The sequence below is a fragment of the Alexandromys fortis genome, unplaced genomic scaffold, assembly GCF_014885135.2.
Source record: "Alexandromys fortis isolate MF-2015 unplaced genomic scaffold, M_Fortis_MF-2015_v1.1 scaffold_56, whole genome shotgun sequence".
Classification (NCBI taxonomy): Eukaryota; Metazoa; Chordata; class Mammalia; order Rodentia; family Cricetidae; genus Alexandromys; species Alexandromys fortis.
The window spans coordinates 9675536-9695910 of NW_026067935.1; the positions used below are offsets into that span (position 1 = coordinate 9675536).

The following is a 20375-nucleotide window of genomic DNA, read 5'->3' on the forward strand; positions in this document are numbered from 1 at the left end:
CCTCTCTGGAGCAGAGATGCCAGGCTCCGCTCTCCCAGGCAGCTCCAACCCAGGATGGACGTAAGCTAGAATCTTCCCAGTAAGCGCACCTTGGGGTGCTTACATGCATTATTAGAAATGGGCTAAATTATTATGTGAGAATTAGCCTAGAAGAGACTAGATAGAAATGGGCCAAGCAGTCTTTAAATGAATACAGTTTGTGTATTGTTATTTCGGGCATAAGCTAGCAGGTGGCTGGGGTGCTGGGGACACAGCCCTGCTGCTCCTATTTCAACAGTTCACAACCATCTGTAATGAGAATTGGTGCCCTCTTCTGGTCTGCAGGCATACATGCAGGCAGAACACTGTATACCTAATAATAAACCTTTAAAAAAAAAAAAGAAGAAGAGGAAAGAGTAAATATAGAAAACCAACCAAGAAGAGCAGGTGAGCACAACAGATACGGACACAGGTTAGATCTGAACGAGGGACTTTAAAGATGTTTAAAAAAAAGAAAGGACAAACGGCTAACGGCAGATTAGATTCTGAGGACTGAAGATGCAGACCAGGGATAGCCACATCCAATTCTTGTTTTGTGTGCTTTTCCTCAGGTATTTCCTGCATGCAAGGTTGTAAAACTGTGTCAGTTTCTGGTTTAGGGGAGAAGCCAAGGAACAACAAAAAGCCAACACATTCACAGCCTTTCCCATACACCTAACAGGTTCGTGAGCCCATGCAGTCTGTTCTATCTCTACCAGGCCAAGGAGCTCGGTCACGACTAGGAAACAAGTAGCTAGTATCCATATTTCACATTTCTTGACAAATAGTTACATCACTAGGATTATACACACTTATGTAATTTGTATAAGGAGAGAACCAGTACTCCGAACAGCCTTCTGGTAAATTTAAACAAGCACTCCCAAGACGTTAGAAAAGCATTTCAGTGCACTAAAGAAACGGATGCAGAGATGGTTCTGTAGGTAAATGCTTGGTGTGTTAGCATGAGAAGCCAAGTTCAGATCCCTGAAAGCTGGGTGCCGCGCACATGTGTGCATGCACACATACACACACAACACACACACATATACACACAACACACACACATATACACACACGCATACGCATGCATGCAAATACAATCAAAATAAATATAATAAAATAAAATTCTAAAAGGAGAACATTTATGAGCCGGGTGGTGGTGGCACATGCCTTTAATCCCCAGCACTCGGGAGGCAGAGGCAGACGGATCTCTGTGAGTTCGAGGCCAGCCTGGTCTACTAGAGCTAGTTCCTGGACAGGCTTCAAAGCTACAGAGAAACCCTGTCTCAAAAAAAAAAAAACAAAACAAAACAAAACAAAAAACAAAGTAGGACATTTAGCATAGTTTTTCTAGTAAGCCACAGCTGAACCAATCAGTAAGCTTTCTAAAGATGTCAGAATAACCAGGCTACATGGTCTTCTCTTTTGTATGAAACACAAAGTACTTTAATTAAACCAAATATCATAGATACTATTAATTTCTTACTCACAAGTATGAAGGGACATGAAATGAGGACTTTCCAAGCAATTGTAGCGTGCAGAAAGGCACAAGGACTAAGATTAGACTGGAAAACTGTGCCGGGAACATACAAGAAAAAAAAACGTATTTTACCTAATTACCAGATGCACACATTTCTTCATATGAAACTGAAAGCCACATTTACTCTTCCTGTGTGAGACACACTGGAAATACCCTGCTCTACAATCCCTTCCCTAAACAATTGTCGGTCAATGAACAAAGGGTCAGAAAGACGATCTGACCCTCCAGTTCTGTAGCTAGGAAGTTCTGGAAGAGGCAGTGGTGGAGGAAGCCTTTAACTGGTCCTTTCTGAAGATCAGTTTCTCAGGGTATATAATCTAATGTCCAGCGAGCACACACGCACACACACACACACACACTATGCAGCAGACTGGACCCAAGGTTTGCACGTGCTCAGCATATACCTCTCTAACCTCACATAGTTTTCTAATAGTTAATCCTCACCTTCCCATTATTGACTCGATGTTTTAATAGGCTACAACAAAAGGCCCGAAGTCAAAACGTCCATACCGAGCTCATGCTTCCCTCTAATCCAGGCTTGCGGGCACAGAACACAATACTTTCTGGGAAGTGCCATTTCTTTGGTTCTTATCTACACCAATGTAAGAAACATGAAGGGCCCTGGGCTCATGTAAAAGCCATATGTTACATTGAATCTGTAACCCTAGTTATACCGAGACTGGAAACAGGAGGATCCTGGGGGCTTTCGGGCCAGCCAGCCTAGTCCAAACTGTGAGCTCCAGGTTCAGCGAGAGATCCTGTCTGAAAAAATAAGGTGAGAAGCGATTGAGGAGCACATCCTGACATACACACACAGACGTGCACACGCTCACACGCGCGCGCATTACTTATTATTGCTAATTCAACAGGAACAGTATGTATCTATAATAAATCAGTTTACTATGCCATAGTTAAAACTTTTAGGATTTAAAAAAGGCCTTCAAAATAATCTAGTGTGCCCTCTCCCATACAATGCACCCTCCTCTACTGCAGTCCTGACATTCAGACTCAGGCTGGGTACCCTAAGCACCCGAGCTCACTGCTTCTCAAGCACAGTGCAGTCTGCCACCTGGGTCTACGTCTTCTTTCATTCAGAATTAATTCTGGATTTAAAGTGGGCAGAGAACAAATGTACTTCCTAAGTTCCTTCAGCTCTTCCAAGAGTTTTTATCTTATCGATAAAACCAACCAACCAACCAACCAAATAACCAAACAAAAAACAGTACTGGTTCCCCTATGCTACCACACCAGGGCACTCCTTTCTATAAGCAAAACAATTAAAAAATTTAAAAAGTTCTCTTAAGCTTTAAAGTGTGTCTACTAATTAAACAAGTTTTCTCTGTTTATGCTTTATAGGCTAGCAAGGTCTACTAACCATGGTCATACACAGCTGAAAGGGTACGAAAGGCGTATTGCCTACCTTAATTGATATGGAGAAGCAGTAAACTGAGCTTATTTCTCTCCCTTTTCCAAGACGACAAACAGACTCTTAAACCCCTCAACCCCGTCTACTCACTGAGCTCTCCGCCCCCCTGAGCCCAGTCCAATAATTTGTTAAAGCTGAAGCAGTGGTTCTCAACCTTCCTAACGCTGCTACCCTTTAATATGGCTTCTCATGTGGTGACCCTGACCATAGTTATTTTCATTGCTACTTCATAACTGTAGTTCTGCTACTATTATGAACTCTAATGTAAGTGGATTTTGGAGATAGAGTTTGTCAAACAGGTCTTACCCACAGGATAAGAACCACTGGCTTGAAGCCTCTATTCTCAGGATTTGTCGACTTCGGGTCACTTGAACCTTTGGAATAATCCTAAAAGTTCTAAAATTCTTTAAGCTACTCTCAAAATCATGAATTAGGCCAGCACAGGCCTGGGTCTGAAGCCTTAAAATGGCTGACTTTTAGTAACTTTGTATCTGGAATTCTGGCTTTCCAGAAGAGAGATGGGGTTGGAGGTGGGCAAGCCTGTGTGTGTGTGTGTGTGTGTGTGTGTGTGTGTGTGTGTGTGTGAGAGAGAGAGAGAGACAGAGACAGAGACAGAGACAGAGACAGAGACAGAGAGACAGACACTAAAACTAATGTATCTTTATCAATTGTATGCTCTCCTTAGGAAATGCTTATGTTCCTATTCACCTCCTCTGTTTCTATATGTAAGCTGCAGCAGTTAGCATCTTGACTCAGGGAAGCAATCCACCGCTGGACTTCATTCAATCTTTTTTTTCCCCCTTCAGCAAAACCAGACTGCTACTCCAGATGTGCTGCCTGTGACTGTCCACTGCCTGTGACTGTCCACTGCCTGTGACTGTCCACTGCCTGTGACTGTCCACTGCCTGTGACTGTCCACTGCCTGTGACCGTCCACTGCCTGTGAGGGACAGTGCTGCCAGCCAGTGCAGTCCAAACCATGCAGGAGATGGGCCTCTTGGCATGTCACAGAGGGTTACCTAGATTATATTTAGCTGAGGGGAGGAGACCCACCCACTGCAGGAGGCACTGTGCCCTAAGCAGAGGAATGTCTACAGCAGAGAGAGCAAGTTGAGCGCTGTGATGCATGAGCTGCCCGCTCTCTTCTTCCGACCGACGTCTCTACTGCAACAGGCCATAACCAGACCTGTGAGCTGAACCCTTCCTCCCACAACAGAAGAGAGTAAGATCAAGACAACAGCGGTTAATCTCAAAGATCTTAAGGGAAAAAAAAAATCAACTAATGGAGACAAGTGCATGCAAAATGCAAACGATTATGCTAATATAAAACACAGCTCTGAGGCTGGAGAGATGGCTCAGGCCTTAGCACAGGCTGCTCATCCAGAGGACCTGGGCTTGATTCCCTGCACCTACATGGTGGCCCACAACCTCTGTGACTACAGTCTCAATCCATCTGTCGCCCTCTTCTGACCTCCGCAGGGAATTCATGCGGTACACAGACACAAGCTGGGAAAAAAACACCCACACATATAAAAATAACAAAAGTAAATAAATCTTAAAGCAATACAAAGCAAAAAACAGACAAACAGGCCTATAACTCCAACTCTTCAGGAGTCTGAGAACAGAGGATAACCCAACTTTATTTTAGATAAACAAAATCCCAGCCACAGCTAGGTGTGCGTCCCAATAATATAAGCACATTCACAGCATCTACAATCCACAGTTTGATCCCCTGCACCACAAATAAACAGAAACCTTAAATACCTAGCAAATTAAAACCTGTTCTATTCCATTAATTGTAACTTAGACCCTACGAGATTGAATGATTTCACTGGATTTTTTTTTCACTTTATTTACATGCATGCCCACCAGGAAGGTGCTAAGGTTAAAGTTTCTCTGAACTTCAATCAGCTGTTGTTTTTTTTTTATTTCTTTTTTTTTATTTCACTAGATTTCTAACAAGATCCACAACCAGTGGAGTCATCCCTATGTAGTTTGTATAACATACTCTCAAACTAAGTTTCATTAATATAGTAAGGAATATATTTTTACATTCTTAGAAAATTCACCCAGTCCTATTGTAATGCACTAAAGCTAATATTCTAAATGTCCTACAATAAAAATCTGAATAACAAAGAATCTGGAGAAATAAAAATCACCAGACATATCTGTTGAATTCAAGGTAATTAGTCGTTCAAATATACAGACCAAGACCACCTATACACGGTCCTGTGAATTTTCTTACTGGCTTACTGATTTTACCGAGAGAGAACAAGTCATTCTTTTCAATGTCTTAAAACAGTTCTAAATGTCATGGAAAAAGTGGAGTAGCAGTTGGGAGCACTGGCTGCTCTTCTAGGAAAGCCACATGGTGGCTTGCAATGTCTGTAACTCTAGTCCCAGGGGATCCGGCACCTCTTCTGGCCTCCACAGGCACCAGGCTCATGTGTGGTACATAGATATAGCTGCAGGTAAAACATTTATATACATAAATGAATTTTTTTCAATTTAAGAAAGAGCAAAATAAGACAGTAACTATAAGATTTGTTTAAAGAGTACAGAGACATAGAGAAATTTAGAGTCCAGGCCCAGAACAGTGTAGGGGCATAAGTTTGATCCTTAGTACTACCAGGGTGCAGGGCACCCACATGAAACAAACCCCATCCTGGGAATTCAGTGACACTGAGTCACCCAAAGAACCCTAGCAAAGGAAAGGAACCAACCCGGAGAGCAAAGGTAAGAACAGTCATTTCAGAGGTCAGACATGCTAGGCACTGTTTACAAGGACTAAATTCTGCAGCATGTATTCATAATAGCAACAATCCGATGAGAAAGTTGAAACTACATAATGTCAGCAAACCTTCCCTGCAGCCCTGAAAAAGAAATAGAGCATTCTATAACCCCTGTCCTAACAGCGCTGTGGGAAAGTCAGCCTTAGGGGGCAAGGATGGGCTCTTGTGTTCAGCAAACTGACCACAGCTTTGCCGCCTGCTTCACAGTGCTCTGAAAATACACGTCTGTTGGGGGGGAAAAAATCCAAGTACAAAGGGAACACCTAACCATTCTTCCCACTTTACACATCTAGTCCAAGTTCTTTGCTTAGGTTTGAAGAAATCTTATACATATGCATGTGCGTGTGCGTGTGTATGTGTGTGCAGACGTGTGCCACTTAAAACCTCAAGTGAAAGCAAGCTGCACACACAGTTCTCCAGTGCTTTTCTCATCAACAGTGGACCTTGGCAGATTCTTCCACACATGCATCCCTGGATCCAGTCATCACTACATCAGCTGTGGATGTTACGTGCATGAAGGTACTTATTTAACCAAACCTCCACTGTAGCATTGCTTATTTCTAGGTGTCACTATTTTTCATCTCAAACAACATCATGACACATCATCATATTCAGAGATGTGTGTGCAAACACAATTCTGTGTGCGAGGTGAATTATTACAAGTAACGCCCGTTAGTAAAATGAAGCAAATGCAAAAGAGAAACCAGCACATCTGCAAAGGAAACAAGAAAATACCCATAAAGTAGATGCTCAGTAAATGAGAAGACACCAAACATGTTACAGAGTTAGGAGCAGAGTAACAAATGAGGAAAATGGAGACAGGAAAAAAGGAGGAGGGAACAAGGACGAGAGAAGGAAGAAAAGGAAACCTTACATGGCCCCAGGACAGAAGGAGAAAGACTGAGAGAATAAAAAATGGGATGAGAAACCCTGTCTTGAAAAACCAAAAAAAAAAAAAAAAAAAGAGAGAGAGAAAAAGAAAAAAAAACTACACAAATAAGGTTTAAAAAGATGAGGTAAGAGAAAAAAGACATTGTTTCTCTTGCATAACCCTAGGCACTCAAGAGATTTGAGACATGCACTATTTCATAGACAAACCTGAATACCACACAATTTAGATGAGTATTTGGGCCCTTATTTTAACATAGTAACCACAGGCCAATCCTACCAGACTATGGAAGCAGGGGAAGAGAATCCCCCAAAAGGGAGATTCCACAGTATACCTGGCTTCTTCTCTTTCGTTCCTGACCTTGACAGAGAAACGGTCACACTGTGTCATACAAACAAAGCATGTCTTTCCTTGGAAGATGCTGATTTTAAAAACAGAGATGTAGGCCCTAAGTCTTCCTTCCTTCTTGGAATTTCGTCGGCTAAACCAGGGCTATACTAATATGTCACCTAATGTAAAACACAGCCAAGAACTCACCTCTCCTGAAGTGTTAGGATGTGACTGCCACAACACAAACTGACTCATGTTTTGTCCATGAACGCGTTGGGGGTTTCTTTACATGAAGCCCATTTCAGAGTCCATAGGTAGCAGGGTTCTGCAAAACTGAAAACCTCAAACTTGTCAATGCACATATCTAGGTTACCATTTGGGTCTAATTCACTATGGACAGCAGCTACACCCTCCAAACACAGCTATGCAGTGTGGTGGACATGACTCTGAACATGGCTGAAGTGGTGTGGGAGTGTCTTCTATCTATCTGTTGCTTTCATTGGTTAATTAATAAAGAAAACTGCTTGGCCTGACAGGGCAGAATTTAGATAGGCGGAGTAAACAGAACAGGATGTTGAGTAGAAGGCAGTGAGGCAGACGCCATGATTCTTTGACTTGAGACAGATGTAGCCTAGAATCTTTTTCGGCAAGCCACCACCTTGTGGTGATACACACATTAATAGAAATGGGTTAATCAAAATATGAGAGTTAGCCAAGAAGAGGCTAGATATAATGGGCCAGGCAGTGTTTAAAAGAATACAATTTGTGTGTTGTTATTTTGGGTGCAGGAGCCGGGCGTGATGAAAAGCAGGCCTGCTCGCCTCCTCAGTTGAAGTGGCCAAGACTATACAAAAACAATAATATTGACCCAGAAGAGCTCAAACTTTAGATGCCTTTCTAACATAATTATATGTATTCTATCATGGTGGCAGAGTAACAACATATACAATGGGGTGAGTGGAAATTCCCAGTACCATCCAGGGACCGGGAAAAGATCCAAATGTGGACAAGCATAAAGTTTACTGCAAAAAGGCATTTACGTGTTTACTTTTAGAGTTTTCAACGGACTGGAAGTAAAGCTTAGGTTTAAAATCTAAAGATGCTAACTAGTTTCTTATGTAAAACACAACCATGCAAAGTAAATCCATGGTCTCCTACCCCATCCTATCCAATCTAATGATACATCTGGGGACCTCTCAAGATCTGCTTTCCACTGGATAGCCAATGCACAGCCACCTCACTGGGACTGCATGTAGGTGACCGGCGACTCTTGCCGAGATCTGATTACACAGCACAATGTGTCAACTGCACTGTATTCTATTTGATAGCCCAAAGTGGTTACAGAACTTGTTTTTGTGGGATGCATGCTAACTCATTACATTTAAGGGTGCTTTTAACAAAGGAAACACTTTAATCTTCAAGGGTTTTTCTTTTGGCGGGGAGGGGGGCAGGGGAAGAGCTGCCACAAGCTCTCCTTGTGTCTGTAATGGCTGCATGTGAAGCCCAACTAGCTTCAGAGTATTGTAACCCTCATTTGCCTTTCAAATGTTGGTTGCTAACGTAAGAAGTCTTGAAGAAAAAGAAAGCATTTATAACATCAACATGGTGCGACAGCAGCGGCTTATTTATTATTCGATAACCTCCCTGGGATCGCACCCCAGGATGTTCTTCCCAGAAAAGGAAGAACCATCTAAAGGTGGCCGCAGGAAGCCAGATAAACGCCTTATTCTCTCCACCAAGAGACTAGGACCCTTCTGTAGATTTCGCTAACTTTAAAAAACAAGCGCGCCCTGGTTTTCCTCTGTACCCGCATCGTAGGGCTGGGAGGGAGTCGCGCGTGCATTCAGAGGCTGGATGCGGACACCAGGGATGCGCTCGGGCGGTCGAGCAAGTCGCGCTTTGACTCGGGTACCAACCCTTCCCGACCGGCGTCTGCTAATGTCGCAGACTGAGTCGTGGGCAGCAAGTCTGGCTGAGCGCGCCTCAGCTGCCCCAGACGCCACGTCGCCAGCACCCGCTGAAGAAGACTTACTTCTTCAAGGTTCTCGGCTCGAAGCCGAGTCCGCTGGCCTCGCTCGCACTGCGATTTCTCGACTGCGCCGGACAGCCGCCCTAGGGCGCAGGCGCCGCCTCCGGCACCTCTGCATGTGACGTCACTTCCTGCACCTTCAGCCTCGCCGCGGGTCTTGGTCTCCCAGGTCTTTTATCTATAGACAGTCTTGGGAACCGAAACTCACCGCTCCAGTCCACGTTTGCGGGCAGTCTGAACGAAATCGCAAGATCCCTTGAGGCTTTCGGATGTCCCTACTGGGTGTCAGCCTCTGAGACTGCGTTCGCCGGCTGCGATGCTGCCCGGTTCACCTCTGAGGGTGTTGATGTTACATTGCCAAGTTAATTACTTAACCTCTGTGAACCTGACCCAACTGTAAAAACCACTCGTACCCACACAGCCTGTTGTTACTTGCGATAGTGCATAGAAATTTCCAGTGAAAGACCCCCAGTGCTGGGGAGAACCTCACTCAAGTCTAGGGATAACACAACCACCCCTCCCCCCAGTAACTCACAAGAGACCGTCCTTGATGCAATCACACGAGGCTTTAATGATGAGATGAGACGGGAACCAGTGCACTGGGTCCGAGACTCATAACCCATGCAGGGGAAGAGTTCCACCCGAGTGACCAGGAGAAGAAGTTTTTAAGGGAAAAAAAACCACAGCCCAGTAATTCAAAAGGGTCATAGAAAATTCCGACAATCCAGTGATGGTCACAAGGCGGCAACTCCCTGCCTCTCAGGACCACTCCCAAAGTCATAATCAGCTAGTTCTAAAACACAGTACAATGATAATCACAAGGGGGAGACTCCCTGTTTCTCAAGATTATTCTCAAGATTACAATCTAACTTTATCTTCAGCTAGTTCCTGAAACACAGTCACTGAACCTGCTAATTTTTGATTCTTCTCTTCCTGCTGGGGGGGGGGTCTGAATTTATCCAGGTCTTTCACCAGCATACTACAATGAACAATAACTAACTTTTTCCCCTAATGATACACTCTCTTGTTCTTGAAACACGCTTGGATGAAAGCCTGGAACTATTTTCAGTGGTTAGCTGATGATACAGGCTACCTTTGGAACTGGATATAACGTGTGTGTGTGTGTGTGCGTGTGTGTGTGTGTGTGTGTGTGTGTGTGTGTGTATGAACCAACTTGAATCCTAGAGTGGACACACTCATCAATAACAAGGTGTAAAACCTCATATTGACACAGAAATGAAGGGAACTCTGTTTTCGTTTTTAACTGGCTGAATAGGAACAAATTACTGACCAACGCAGTTCTATAAGGCAAGCAGACTCTAATGTACAGCCACTGACAGGGTTTGGTTTCATTTACCCTTTTGTATTTCAAAGAAACAGCTCAACTTGTACTTTAGAAAGATTACAAAGCTAGTCATCTTTCACAACACGACTAGTAGTGTTGAAATGAGGGTGATGGGTTAGACAACCAAGAACCCCCCACAGACCTGTAGAATAATACAAAGTGTTCCCGGTGTTAGAACAATGACTTTTGTTTTCTGAGATAAAATCTTCCTCTTTAACTCAGACTGGCCTCCTACCTGAACCTCCCTAGCTTTGGCCTACAGGCATATACAGCCATGTACAGCTTAGACCAAAGGATATTTGTAATACATGTTTGACTATAAGGATTGTGTAAGAAGAAGCAGCGAGAATGACCCCCAGACCGAGCCGCACAATGCTGCAGACCCCCCCCCCAGGCCCAAAAGAAAGGCTGAAGGGGATACTAAAGGAGATAAAGCCAAGGTGAAGGATGAGCCACAGAGAAGATTGGCAAGGTTGTCCACTAAACCTGCTTCTCCAAAGCCAGAGCCCAAGCCTAAAAAGGCCCCTGCAAAGAAGGGAGAGAAGGTACCCAAGGGGAAGAAGGGGAAGGCCGATGCTGGTAAGGATACCAATAATCCTGCAGAGAATGGAGACGCCAAAACAGACCAGGCACAAAAAGCTGAAGGTGCTGGAGACGCCAAGTGAAATGTGTGCGTTTTTGATAACTGTGTACTTCTGGTGACTGTACAGTTTGAAATACTATTTTTTATCAAGTTTTATAAAAATGCAGAATTTTGTGTGACTTTTTTTTTAAAGCTATGTTGTTAGCACACAGAACACTTCATTGTTTTGGGTGGGGAGGAACATGTGTCACTAGCAGTGTCTCCCAAGCTGGATGAATGATGGTTCATGATGGAAAACATCTTTCCCTGATAATTTTGAAAGACTCCTCTTGGCTCCCAGGAGAGGCGTCCTGGGGACATGTTGACATGTGTGGCCACCAAGGCACAGCATGCCTTGTGTGGGAAAACTCAGTTCATTTTTATATCCTCCTCCCCCTGTACCATCAACATAGACTTAACTCCCTTAAGACCAGAGACCTGTTGGAACCTGATTCCCAAAATTGGTTTTGCCAGTCTGTTGGGCAATCCGGACTTTGCAGTGATACCATTGGGTGTCCTCAAAAGCGCAGCGGTTCCTTTTATAGAAGATTGTGGATCTGCAGATGGATAATTCTGCCATTTTCATTTCATTTCCTGAAAGTCAGGGTCGGCTTGTGAAGAGTTGTAAAACAACATCCTCAACGTGAAATGTCAGCCCTCCCTCACTCTAAACTCCTCCCCCTTTCAGAGCATCCAATGGAGACTCACCTGGTTTTATAGTGGCTTTTTGATTTTGGTAGTAGATACAAGAAGTTCTTGTATACTGTTACTGATTGTCTGCCCCTGTTCTGCCTGAAAAACCATGATTGTTTATAGAAAGTGTCTTAAATAAAGCTGGATACAGTTTGGCTTGGAAAAAAAAGGATTGTGTAATTTGCCAGAAGGCACAAAGTTGGCCAGTAATAGTTCTAGAATGTTAGCCTCTTTAATTCCATTTATTTTCATTTACACAAACAGGAGGCACAGATGTTAGAGATATAAGGATGAATACAATGAACACTTGCCTTAGGGAAGTTTCCTGTCTGTTGCGGGAAATGGCCCTCTTAATGGAAAGGTAGTTCTGTGTTAGCATTATAGGCACATCTAGTTCCACCATTCAACTAAGAACGCTTCCTCCCTTTGGTTCCACAAAACCATAACTAGATTTTTAGAAATATAAGCTGATGACATTTCCATCAAATTTAAAATCATTAAAACCAGACTTTCAAAAGTTTCAAGCAAGCTTGGTGGTGGTAGTGCACGTCTTTAATCCCAGCACTCAGGGAGGCAGAGGCAGGCAGACCTATGTGAGTTCGAGGCCAGGCTGGTCTACAGAGTGGGTTCCAGAACAGTCAGGGCTACACAGAGAAATCCTGTCTCGAGAAACAACAAAACAAAAAGTTTCAGGCAATCAAGATAGATTTACACGGATCTAATAATCAGCTACAAGAGACTCAAAGACTCTGAACCATGGCCTTGGTGTTGAGATATGGTTCCTCTCTGACTCTTTATTTGCCTTTTCAACTTTTTCTTCCACTCTTTTCTGTAGTTACCTTAGCTTTCAAAAACAATAGGGCTGATTGGAAATAATCTTTACAACCAGGGAACCTCACAGGACAAATCACCCTCCATGTCCACAATGAGCCCAATTATCCAGGGTGACAAGGCTGTATCCCAGAGCAGGAATACCCATCTTATGTGTGGTGGTGGCACTATTAGGATGTGTGGCTTTATTTTGGAGTACATATAGCCTTGTAGGAAGTGTGTCACTGTGGAAGCAGGCTCTGAGGTCTCATATATGCTCAAGCCACACCCAGTGTCTCAGTTCACTTCCTGTTGCCTTTGGATCGAGATGTAAAGACTCCTCAGCTCCAGCACCATGTCTGCCTGCATTCTGCCTTGCTTCCCAACATGGCAATAATGGACTAAACCTCTAATCTGTAAGCGAGACCCCATGAAGCTTCCCTTTATAAGAGTTCCCTTTATAAGAGTTGCCATGGTCATGGTATCTCCTCACAGTAATAGAAACCCTAACTAACATTAGTTATGGGAACCAGATTGTCCCAACAAGTAATAACAACAACAGCAACTTTCCACAACCTCCTGGTGGGATCAGAATTGATATAATGATCAACCAAACCAGGAAGCCATGTCTTAAAGGTGCTACGCAGTTCTTGCAGTTAATGCTGAGTCAGGAAGCCTCCTCTCAAAGGAATCATGCCTCTGATTGCTTCTAGCAAACAGAGCCCACCAAAGAAAATGCTGCTACCAGGAAGCCATGCTTAATTCTGTTCTTTTGTGTCTAAAATTTCTTCCCAAGCTCTCTCAGATTTTATGTAGATGTAGCTGGCCTATGTTGGTGACATTTGTATACAGAGACTGCTTGTTCATTTCTGGCCTTTCAGACCCAAATAATGACACAGAAACTATATTGATTACAACACAGTTTGGCCAATAGCTTAGGTATATCCCTTGCTAGCTCTTATATCTTATATTAACCCATTTTTATTCATCTGTGTATCTCCATGAGGCTGTGTCTTCCTGGCAAGTTTCTGGGCATCCTTCTCCTTCGGCAGCTACATGGCATCTCTATGATTTTTCCCTTCTTTCTCCCTATATCTCTGTTCAGATTTCTTGCCTGGCTTTACTCTGCTAAGTCATTGGCCAAAACAGCTTTATTCATCAGCCAATAAAAGCAACACATATACAGAAGGACATCCCACATCATAGATCATAACCAACTTCTTCCTTCATTTCTCTTTTGTAGAAAGGTCTTGTTAGTCCCTGGAAGGTGAACTTGTGCTCACAAAACCCATTTATCTATTCTTCCCAGTACCCACACTGATGACTCTCCCTTTTCTGACCTTCCATGCTATTCATTGCTTTGCTTGGCTTATTGGAATAGGTGGCCAGTTCTAATGTTGGGGACTGTGAACCAGGCCTTTTGGCCTAAACCCTGGGAACAGTGTTTCTTATCATTGTTCATTTTAATAAGGACATTTGGTCTTGAAGATGTTATGGTTCCTAGCATCTTTTCCTGTGTGATTGTCACACTTGAGCAAGAAAAAAAAACAATAACCTATTTTCTTTTTTATAATAAGAAATTTAAATAAGCTCAAATTATTCTCTTTTCATATGCACAGAGCCAAATCTTGTTCTCTGTCTTCTATGACAGCTGATCTTCTATGTCAACTTGATTAGGCTACAAAAGCCAGGGTTTTTTTTGGTGAAACTGTAATTTTAGGTGTTTCTGTAAACTAATTCTTTAGATAGAAATAACATTTCCATCAGCTGATTTTTTTTTTAGTTTTTTAGTTTATTTTTATGTGTGTGGGTGTTTTGGCCTGCATGTATATCTACGAACCACATGCAAGCCTGATGCCTACAGAGGCCAGAAGAAGGCTTTGGATTCCTTGAGATTAGAGTTACAGACGATTGAGTGTTACCATGTAGGTGCTGTGAAGGAGCAGCTAGCGCTCTTAACTGATGAGCCATCTCTCTAGCCCCAATTAGCTGGTTTTGAATACAGTACATGATGCTCCATAGCATGGGTGGGCCTTGTCCAAGTGACTGGAGGTGTTTAGAGGAGAGTTGAGGGAGGAGTCCTAAGGAAGTGGGAATTCTGCCTCCAAATATCCTTCCATCTTTGGACCTGAGCTAGAACCAGCTCTCATGGGACTCCAAACTGCTGGTCTGCCCTGGAAATCTCAGGGATGTTAGACCACACAGGTGTATGATCCAGTTCCTCAGAAGGAATCTCTGTTAACAGCCATATGGCCTTAAGTAATCCTGTCCGCTCTCTACGCCCCCAGTTCTTTGTAAAAGTCTTCCCTGAACAAACACTATGATGCTCTATGATGAGGGAGAAATAAGTAAAGCTTACCAGGGTGACGACTAGATGCCCGGAGGTAAAGTCAGTTTTTGTTTTCTCTGGCCCCTCCCCTATGGCCATCTCTCCTTTGACCTACTGAACTATTGCCTACCATGATGACACTTGAATGCCCTGAGACTTTGGGAGCTGATAGGTCGTAAGCATTTGCCGACTGAGTACAAAAGTAAATAAATCGCAGAGATAGTTCTGAGCTTTCCGAGCCACCTCTAGTGCCCTTGCCCTTTTACCTATTAAAATACCTGGTTGTTTTTTTTTCTTTTTTTTTTTGAAAAGTCATGGTGGCAGGTGTGGGATGGGAATGCAACACCATAGAGAGAAGTTGGGGGGAGAACGGAGAAAAGGCCATCACATGACCTTCATTTGCTTGTTTTGAGACCTCTATATAGCCCAGGGTGGCCTCAAACTCATGGTGATCCTCCTGCCTCAGCCTCCTGAGTGCTGACTGGGATTACAGGCTTGCACCACCATGCCAAGCACCATCATACTGCATCGGGCAGAGTCAATGCTGAAACACCATAGTTCTGGGAGTGGCATTACTATACAACACGGGAAAGCAACAGCGATCAGCGGTCACAGACTGATAGTGTTGCTTTACTGTGCTCTCATTTTTGGTGCACACTTGAAAACTTACGTAATGCAAAGTTAAAAAGAGAAGGATCGTTAGACCCATGGGTATTTTCCTTCCTTTCAATGAGACTGAATTGAAGCCTTTGCCTGAGAGATTGGGCTTTTCAGTAGACAGAGATCTCAAGATGGGGAGAAAGACCCACCCCTGTTCTTCCCATAGATGGGGACCTGCACTGACCAGCAGTATTTTCGATAGGGTTCACCATTGACCTCCTGGGCACCGTAGCAGTTCCAGTGCTTACAATGATTCCTTTGAAGCCTTAACAAACCCGAGATACCTCCGTGAACTGAGCACTCAAGGCTCAGTTGCTACAGTGAAAGCAATGGACTTGAGCAAAGGGGTGACATGCAGAGGGTGCGCAGCGCTAACCCTCGGGGAATGACATCCTATGAAGTAGCTGAGCGCAACTGAGTAAAATAACAGAAGGATATGGTAGTTCACACCAACGATCAAAAGACTTGAATAGTCAAGCATTCTACAGACAGCAACGTAAGAGAAACCAGCTAATTGACAAATTTCACACCCATGGACTCAACACATATGGAACCCGTGCATAAGGGCAATGTTGTAGGACCAGGAGAAGAGAAATCAGCATGCTACCACCTAGCTGTAGCCGGTAGTCTCACAATGTGTACCATTTCCAGAGGGACTAATCGAGAGGACTGTGGGTGAGCCTGTTTTTGTTGAGGAGCCAGCAGGGTCAGCACTGGGTGATCTTTGCCCTATGAACTTTGTCCCCTAAATGCCTCACTTGCCTCATGCAGGTCATGTCCCTGATGAGGAGCCAACCCCAAACAGCTAGGCAGCGCTTTAGATTTACACAGAAGCTTGCACCACAACCCCACAATAGGGGACACAGCAGAAAGTTCTGTGCTCAACTAAGATTAAAATGCAGAGACACGGTGGCCACTGACTGACTCCTGCAAAGCAGAGAGGACAGAGTCTCAAGCTGGCTCCAAAGTGTGCTCGATATCTCCCCATGCCCCATGGGGTGAGGTGTGCTAAGGCCACTCAGTGCTATTAAACCTTGACCTCTAGCTGTTCGAGTTCCTAGGATAGTGTGGCTTTTCTCCTGGATACCAGTATCTGGAGGGAGGCAAAGCTGAAGTTATTGCTCCTTATAGGGGAGACCTGGGCTGACCATGCAGACTTCCGCCAAGAGAACACACTGGTGGTGTTTGGGGACGGGTTAGAGTCTGCAGAATAGGCACTGTTTTAGAGGCATTAGATAGATAATCCTGTCGCTTGTCAGTAGCCACTTGCTCCCATGAGGCTCTAGTCATCGCTGGCACCTGAGGTCATGCTTTGGGTGCTGGGCTGTCTTTGACATGTGGGTTCCGGTTATTGGGATGACTCTGACAGCTGCTTGTACCCGGGACATCCAGGGCAGTCAGCATTTTTCTACTAGCTAGACCCTTTCTTTATTTCAGGAAGTAAAGAACATGTGTGAAAATAATCTTTAGACATTGTTAAAACTTGGGAGACATCAGTGAAGATTTAAACGCGCGCGCGCGTCTGTGTGCATATGTGTGTTTCCTGTCGATCTGCACAATGTCTTCCGGCCACTTGGTGGGCTTTGGCAACCACGAGAAGCATACGCATTTGGAAGGACCTTGCTCAGGCTGACCTTTGAGAGGGAAGAGACAAGGCACGGTTTATTGTCAGTATCCAGCCTACATTCATCCTATAACAGGTGCGTAGCTCGTGGGTGAACTATGAGAAGAAATTCCAGCCCTTAGAAGGGGCAGAACCAGAGAGGGATGGGTAGACGGGGGGGGGGGGGGGGGGGGGGGGGGGGGGGGGGGGGGGGGGGGGGGGGGGGGGGGGGGGGGGGGGGGGGGGGGGCATCGGGGCTTCCTGCCAGGGCAGGTGACTGATTGTTTTGAGAACACGTGGTTGACTTCAGTGGTGCAGCTGGGCTTGCCTTTGGCCAGTCCCTCTGGGGCGCAGCCAGCCTTGCTGAGACTCGGTGCAAGGGGCAGGAGGCGGTGGCGGCGGCTGCTCCCATTGGCCCAGCGCGTGCCCCTCCTCTCGGGACGGCCCAGAAAAGGAGACCAAGGCCGCCCAAGGCATCAGAGGTGCGGGATACCTTGGGAAAATGGCTGAGTTTCTGAGGCTGCCTAACTCCCTGGCGCTGATCCGTCTCTGCAACCCTCCGGTCAACGCTGTCAGGTAACAGCTCCGGGTCAGGGGTGTGGCAGATCTGGGTAGGGGCTCGCCTCTCTTAGAAAGGCCGGCCAATGAGCTGCTGACTCGGGCCTTCCTTCTATTCGTTGTTAAACTCACAGCGCGCTCTGGGCTGGTTCGGGCTGGCTGGTCTGGAACCTACAGAGGCGTGGCTTCCTGCAACTCCCAAAGCTATAGTAAAGCACTGTGTTTGGTCCCCAAGCCTGTCAACGCTCCCCGTCGGAAGAGGCCTACTGAGTAGCATTTTCTGAAAAGCTGAAGTTTTGTTTTCTTCACCTGCGATGCTCTTCTGTACAATGGAAGGCACATTACTTTTAAAAGTGAGGTCTGTTGTTTTTTTGGAAAATGATCAAGTTCGTTTACTTTGTTCATTCCATATCACTGGCAAATAGAATATAATTCTCTATTAGTCTCAGGAGGAGTCACCCGTGCGCAGACTGCCGAAGTGGTGGACCCGATCGTGATAGATACGGTATAACATTTTACTGAGATGTTGCTAAAATCCCTCCCCTAAGGGAGACCTCCTGCCGTCTAAAAGACGATCCTAGGTGCAGTTCCAGCCAAATTCACTCGGCGGGGGCGGGGGGGAGCACCGGTGGGTTTGTTAGGCTAACTTTCAGAACAGTGGGTGAGGGCGCTGGTAGCAGAAGCATGGGCAAGTTTAGAGCAGCCACACTGGAAGCAACCCTCTCCAGCAAAGATCATGAGTCCTGCTTGGCTATGCCGGAATCTCTCTCCCATAATCCTTCCCTACCTATGAGGGCGCAATTAGGGCAGAGAGGGGTAGCCTGGATATTCGAGTGACCTTTGGTCCCCTCCTTCCATCCACAAGCCCTGCTTTGATGATCTTTGGTGCCAGGCCCAGACAAACTGAGAATACTCATATACAGCAGGCTATCCGTTCATCCCAGAGAGGGCGCCTGCGGCAGACCAAATAAATTCTTCCACCCAAGTTAGCTTAGTGAGTTTGCTAAGGTTAGTTACAAGAACAAGGTGCTCCCAAAGCAACTGAACCACTGGAAAGCCCACCCCAACATGACAGCTGAAAACTACATCCCATCCCGGGAGCTCCTCTGCACAGGCGGCCGCTCCTCCCCCCCCCAGCCCCCGCCCTGGAGAGGGGGTGGGATGAGGTGGAGATTGTGAATCTTCAACTCTCTGAGCTTCCTGAGCATCGTAAACATCGGGAAAGTGTTTGGCTTCCAGCGCCCTGTCAGTGTCGTCAGTTTCCTGAATCTTAACCTTTCTCTTCCTTCAGGAAGGAGTGCTTCAATCGCAAGGAAATAGTTGTGTAACAGCAGAATAAGTAAAGTAAAAACAGACCATTTGGTGGACATTCCCAGCACAAGCTGCTGGAGCAAAACGAACAGAAGCCAGTTTGGCGCACACCTAGAATCGCAGCTTTCAGGAGACCGAGGCAGGAGGAAGCCTTGATTTATGCAGACCCTGTCTAAAAAAAGTAAATCATAAAAAAACAGGAAAGAGGAGACATGTTGAGAGATTTTAAGCCACACTGCCATTAGATTTTATTTTAAAAATTTTGAACTCTTTTTATTTTATTTTATGTGTATGGGTATTTTACCTGCATGTATGTCTGTCCACCACATGCATGCCTGGTGCCCACAAAGGTCAAACTTTTATCCTTATTATTAATATTACAATTTTTGAAGCAGGGTCTTACTGTGTACTCCGGACTGATCTGGAACTATGTGGACTAGGCTGGTCTCAAACTCACAGACATCCACCTGACTCTACTTACCAAATACTGGGATTAAAGGTGTGAACTACCATACCTGGCTTAATATATTACCGTACTTCTTTTAATGTGAAGGATAGTATTCACTAATACATATGCAGTATGTATTGATATAGTAGTACAATACAGCATGCAGAAATAAAACCATACACAAATAGATCCGATTACTGGCCATTTGGGGGATGAAAGAAAATACTGATCATGTCAGTTTTACTCTTGACCTCAGTCAGGAAGTGGGCACCGCGTGTTTTCACAAAGAAAGCATAAGCAATATGATGCCTTATCCATTTGGGATGTTTGTATACCGCTGGGATTACTAGAGAGATGGATTCTGCTGAACTTTCTGTTCACAATAAGGCACTATGTCCATCAAGAGGTGAGGGCGGAATGCCCCAGTTTCATACCCACAGTCCTTCTGGTACTTATGTGATGTGTTTCTAGCGTTTACCCTGCTCAGTCCCTCCCCAGTCCGGAGAAATGTTAAGTATCTAACTCAAAAAAACTGTACGGGTTAAAAGAAACGGAGATTGTAAACAGCTCTGCATTGAGGTCCTCTTCTGAGCAGCCTGTGGCCAGTCCCTTACAGAAGCCCCCTTTCTCAGCCTCTGCTCCAGCCTCGTGATTGTTCACCAACAGCTTCCTTGTTTTTTACCTTAACTTTTTTTGGCCTTCCTTCTTTCTGATTTTATGTGGGAAGCTATCTCTTCTTACATGAATGAGGTATGGTAACTTGTCTAATACTTTTTTTTCCCCCCAACCAATTAAAATCCTTTGTTGCTGGAGTAGGCAGCCATGTCTCCCTCTGCTCTTGGTAGTTACAGTTTCTTCCTAAGTGGAGAACATGGCTGATGACTTAACCTGTCTTCCAGAGCAATGGTTTTCTTTTTTTGTTTGTTTGGTGAGAGCTCTGTAGCTTTGGAGCCTGTCCGGGAACTAGCTCTTG

General features: G+C 44.8%; 2 protein-coding genes and 1 long non-coding RNA gene across 3 annotated transcripts in view; 2 read left to right on the forward strand and 1 right to left on the reverse strand.

The window, feature by feature from the left end:
* Positions 1-1321: 1321 nt before the first annotated feature.
* LOC126504236 (uncharacterized) lies at positions 1322-9658 on the reverse strand. The gene is made up of 4 exons (XR_007592542.1): positions 9559-9658; positions 9027-9357; positions 7202-7327; positions 1322-2320 (listed from the first exon to the last, which is right to left on the reverse strand). It is a non-coding gene; the product is annotated as an uncharacterized lncRNA (long non-coding RNA).
* Positions 9659-10676: 1018 nt separating this feature from the next.
* LOC126504351 (non-histone chromosomal protein HMG-17-like) lies at positions 10677-11669 on the forward strand. Its single transcript, XM_050146648.1, has one exon. It carries the CDS (start codon positions 10677-10679, stop codon positions 11031-11033), a length of 357 nt encoding a protein of 118 aa, XP_050002605.1. The 3' UTR covers positions 11034-11669.
* Positions 11670-17500: 5831 nt separating this feature from the next.
* The window catches only part of Ehhadh (enoyl-CoA hydratase and 3-hydroxyacyl CoA dehydrogenase), a 28409-nt gene continuing 25534 nt past the window's right edge, over positions 17501-20375 (forward strand). Inside the window, exon 1 of the mRNA XM_050146230.1 lies at positions 17501-17661. Coding sequence (XP_050002187.1) covers positions 17588-17661 — 74 coding nt within the window. The 5' untranslated portion in view covers positions 17501-17587. The remainder of the gene's footprint in view (positions 17662-20375) is intronic.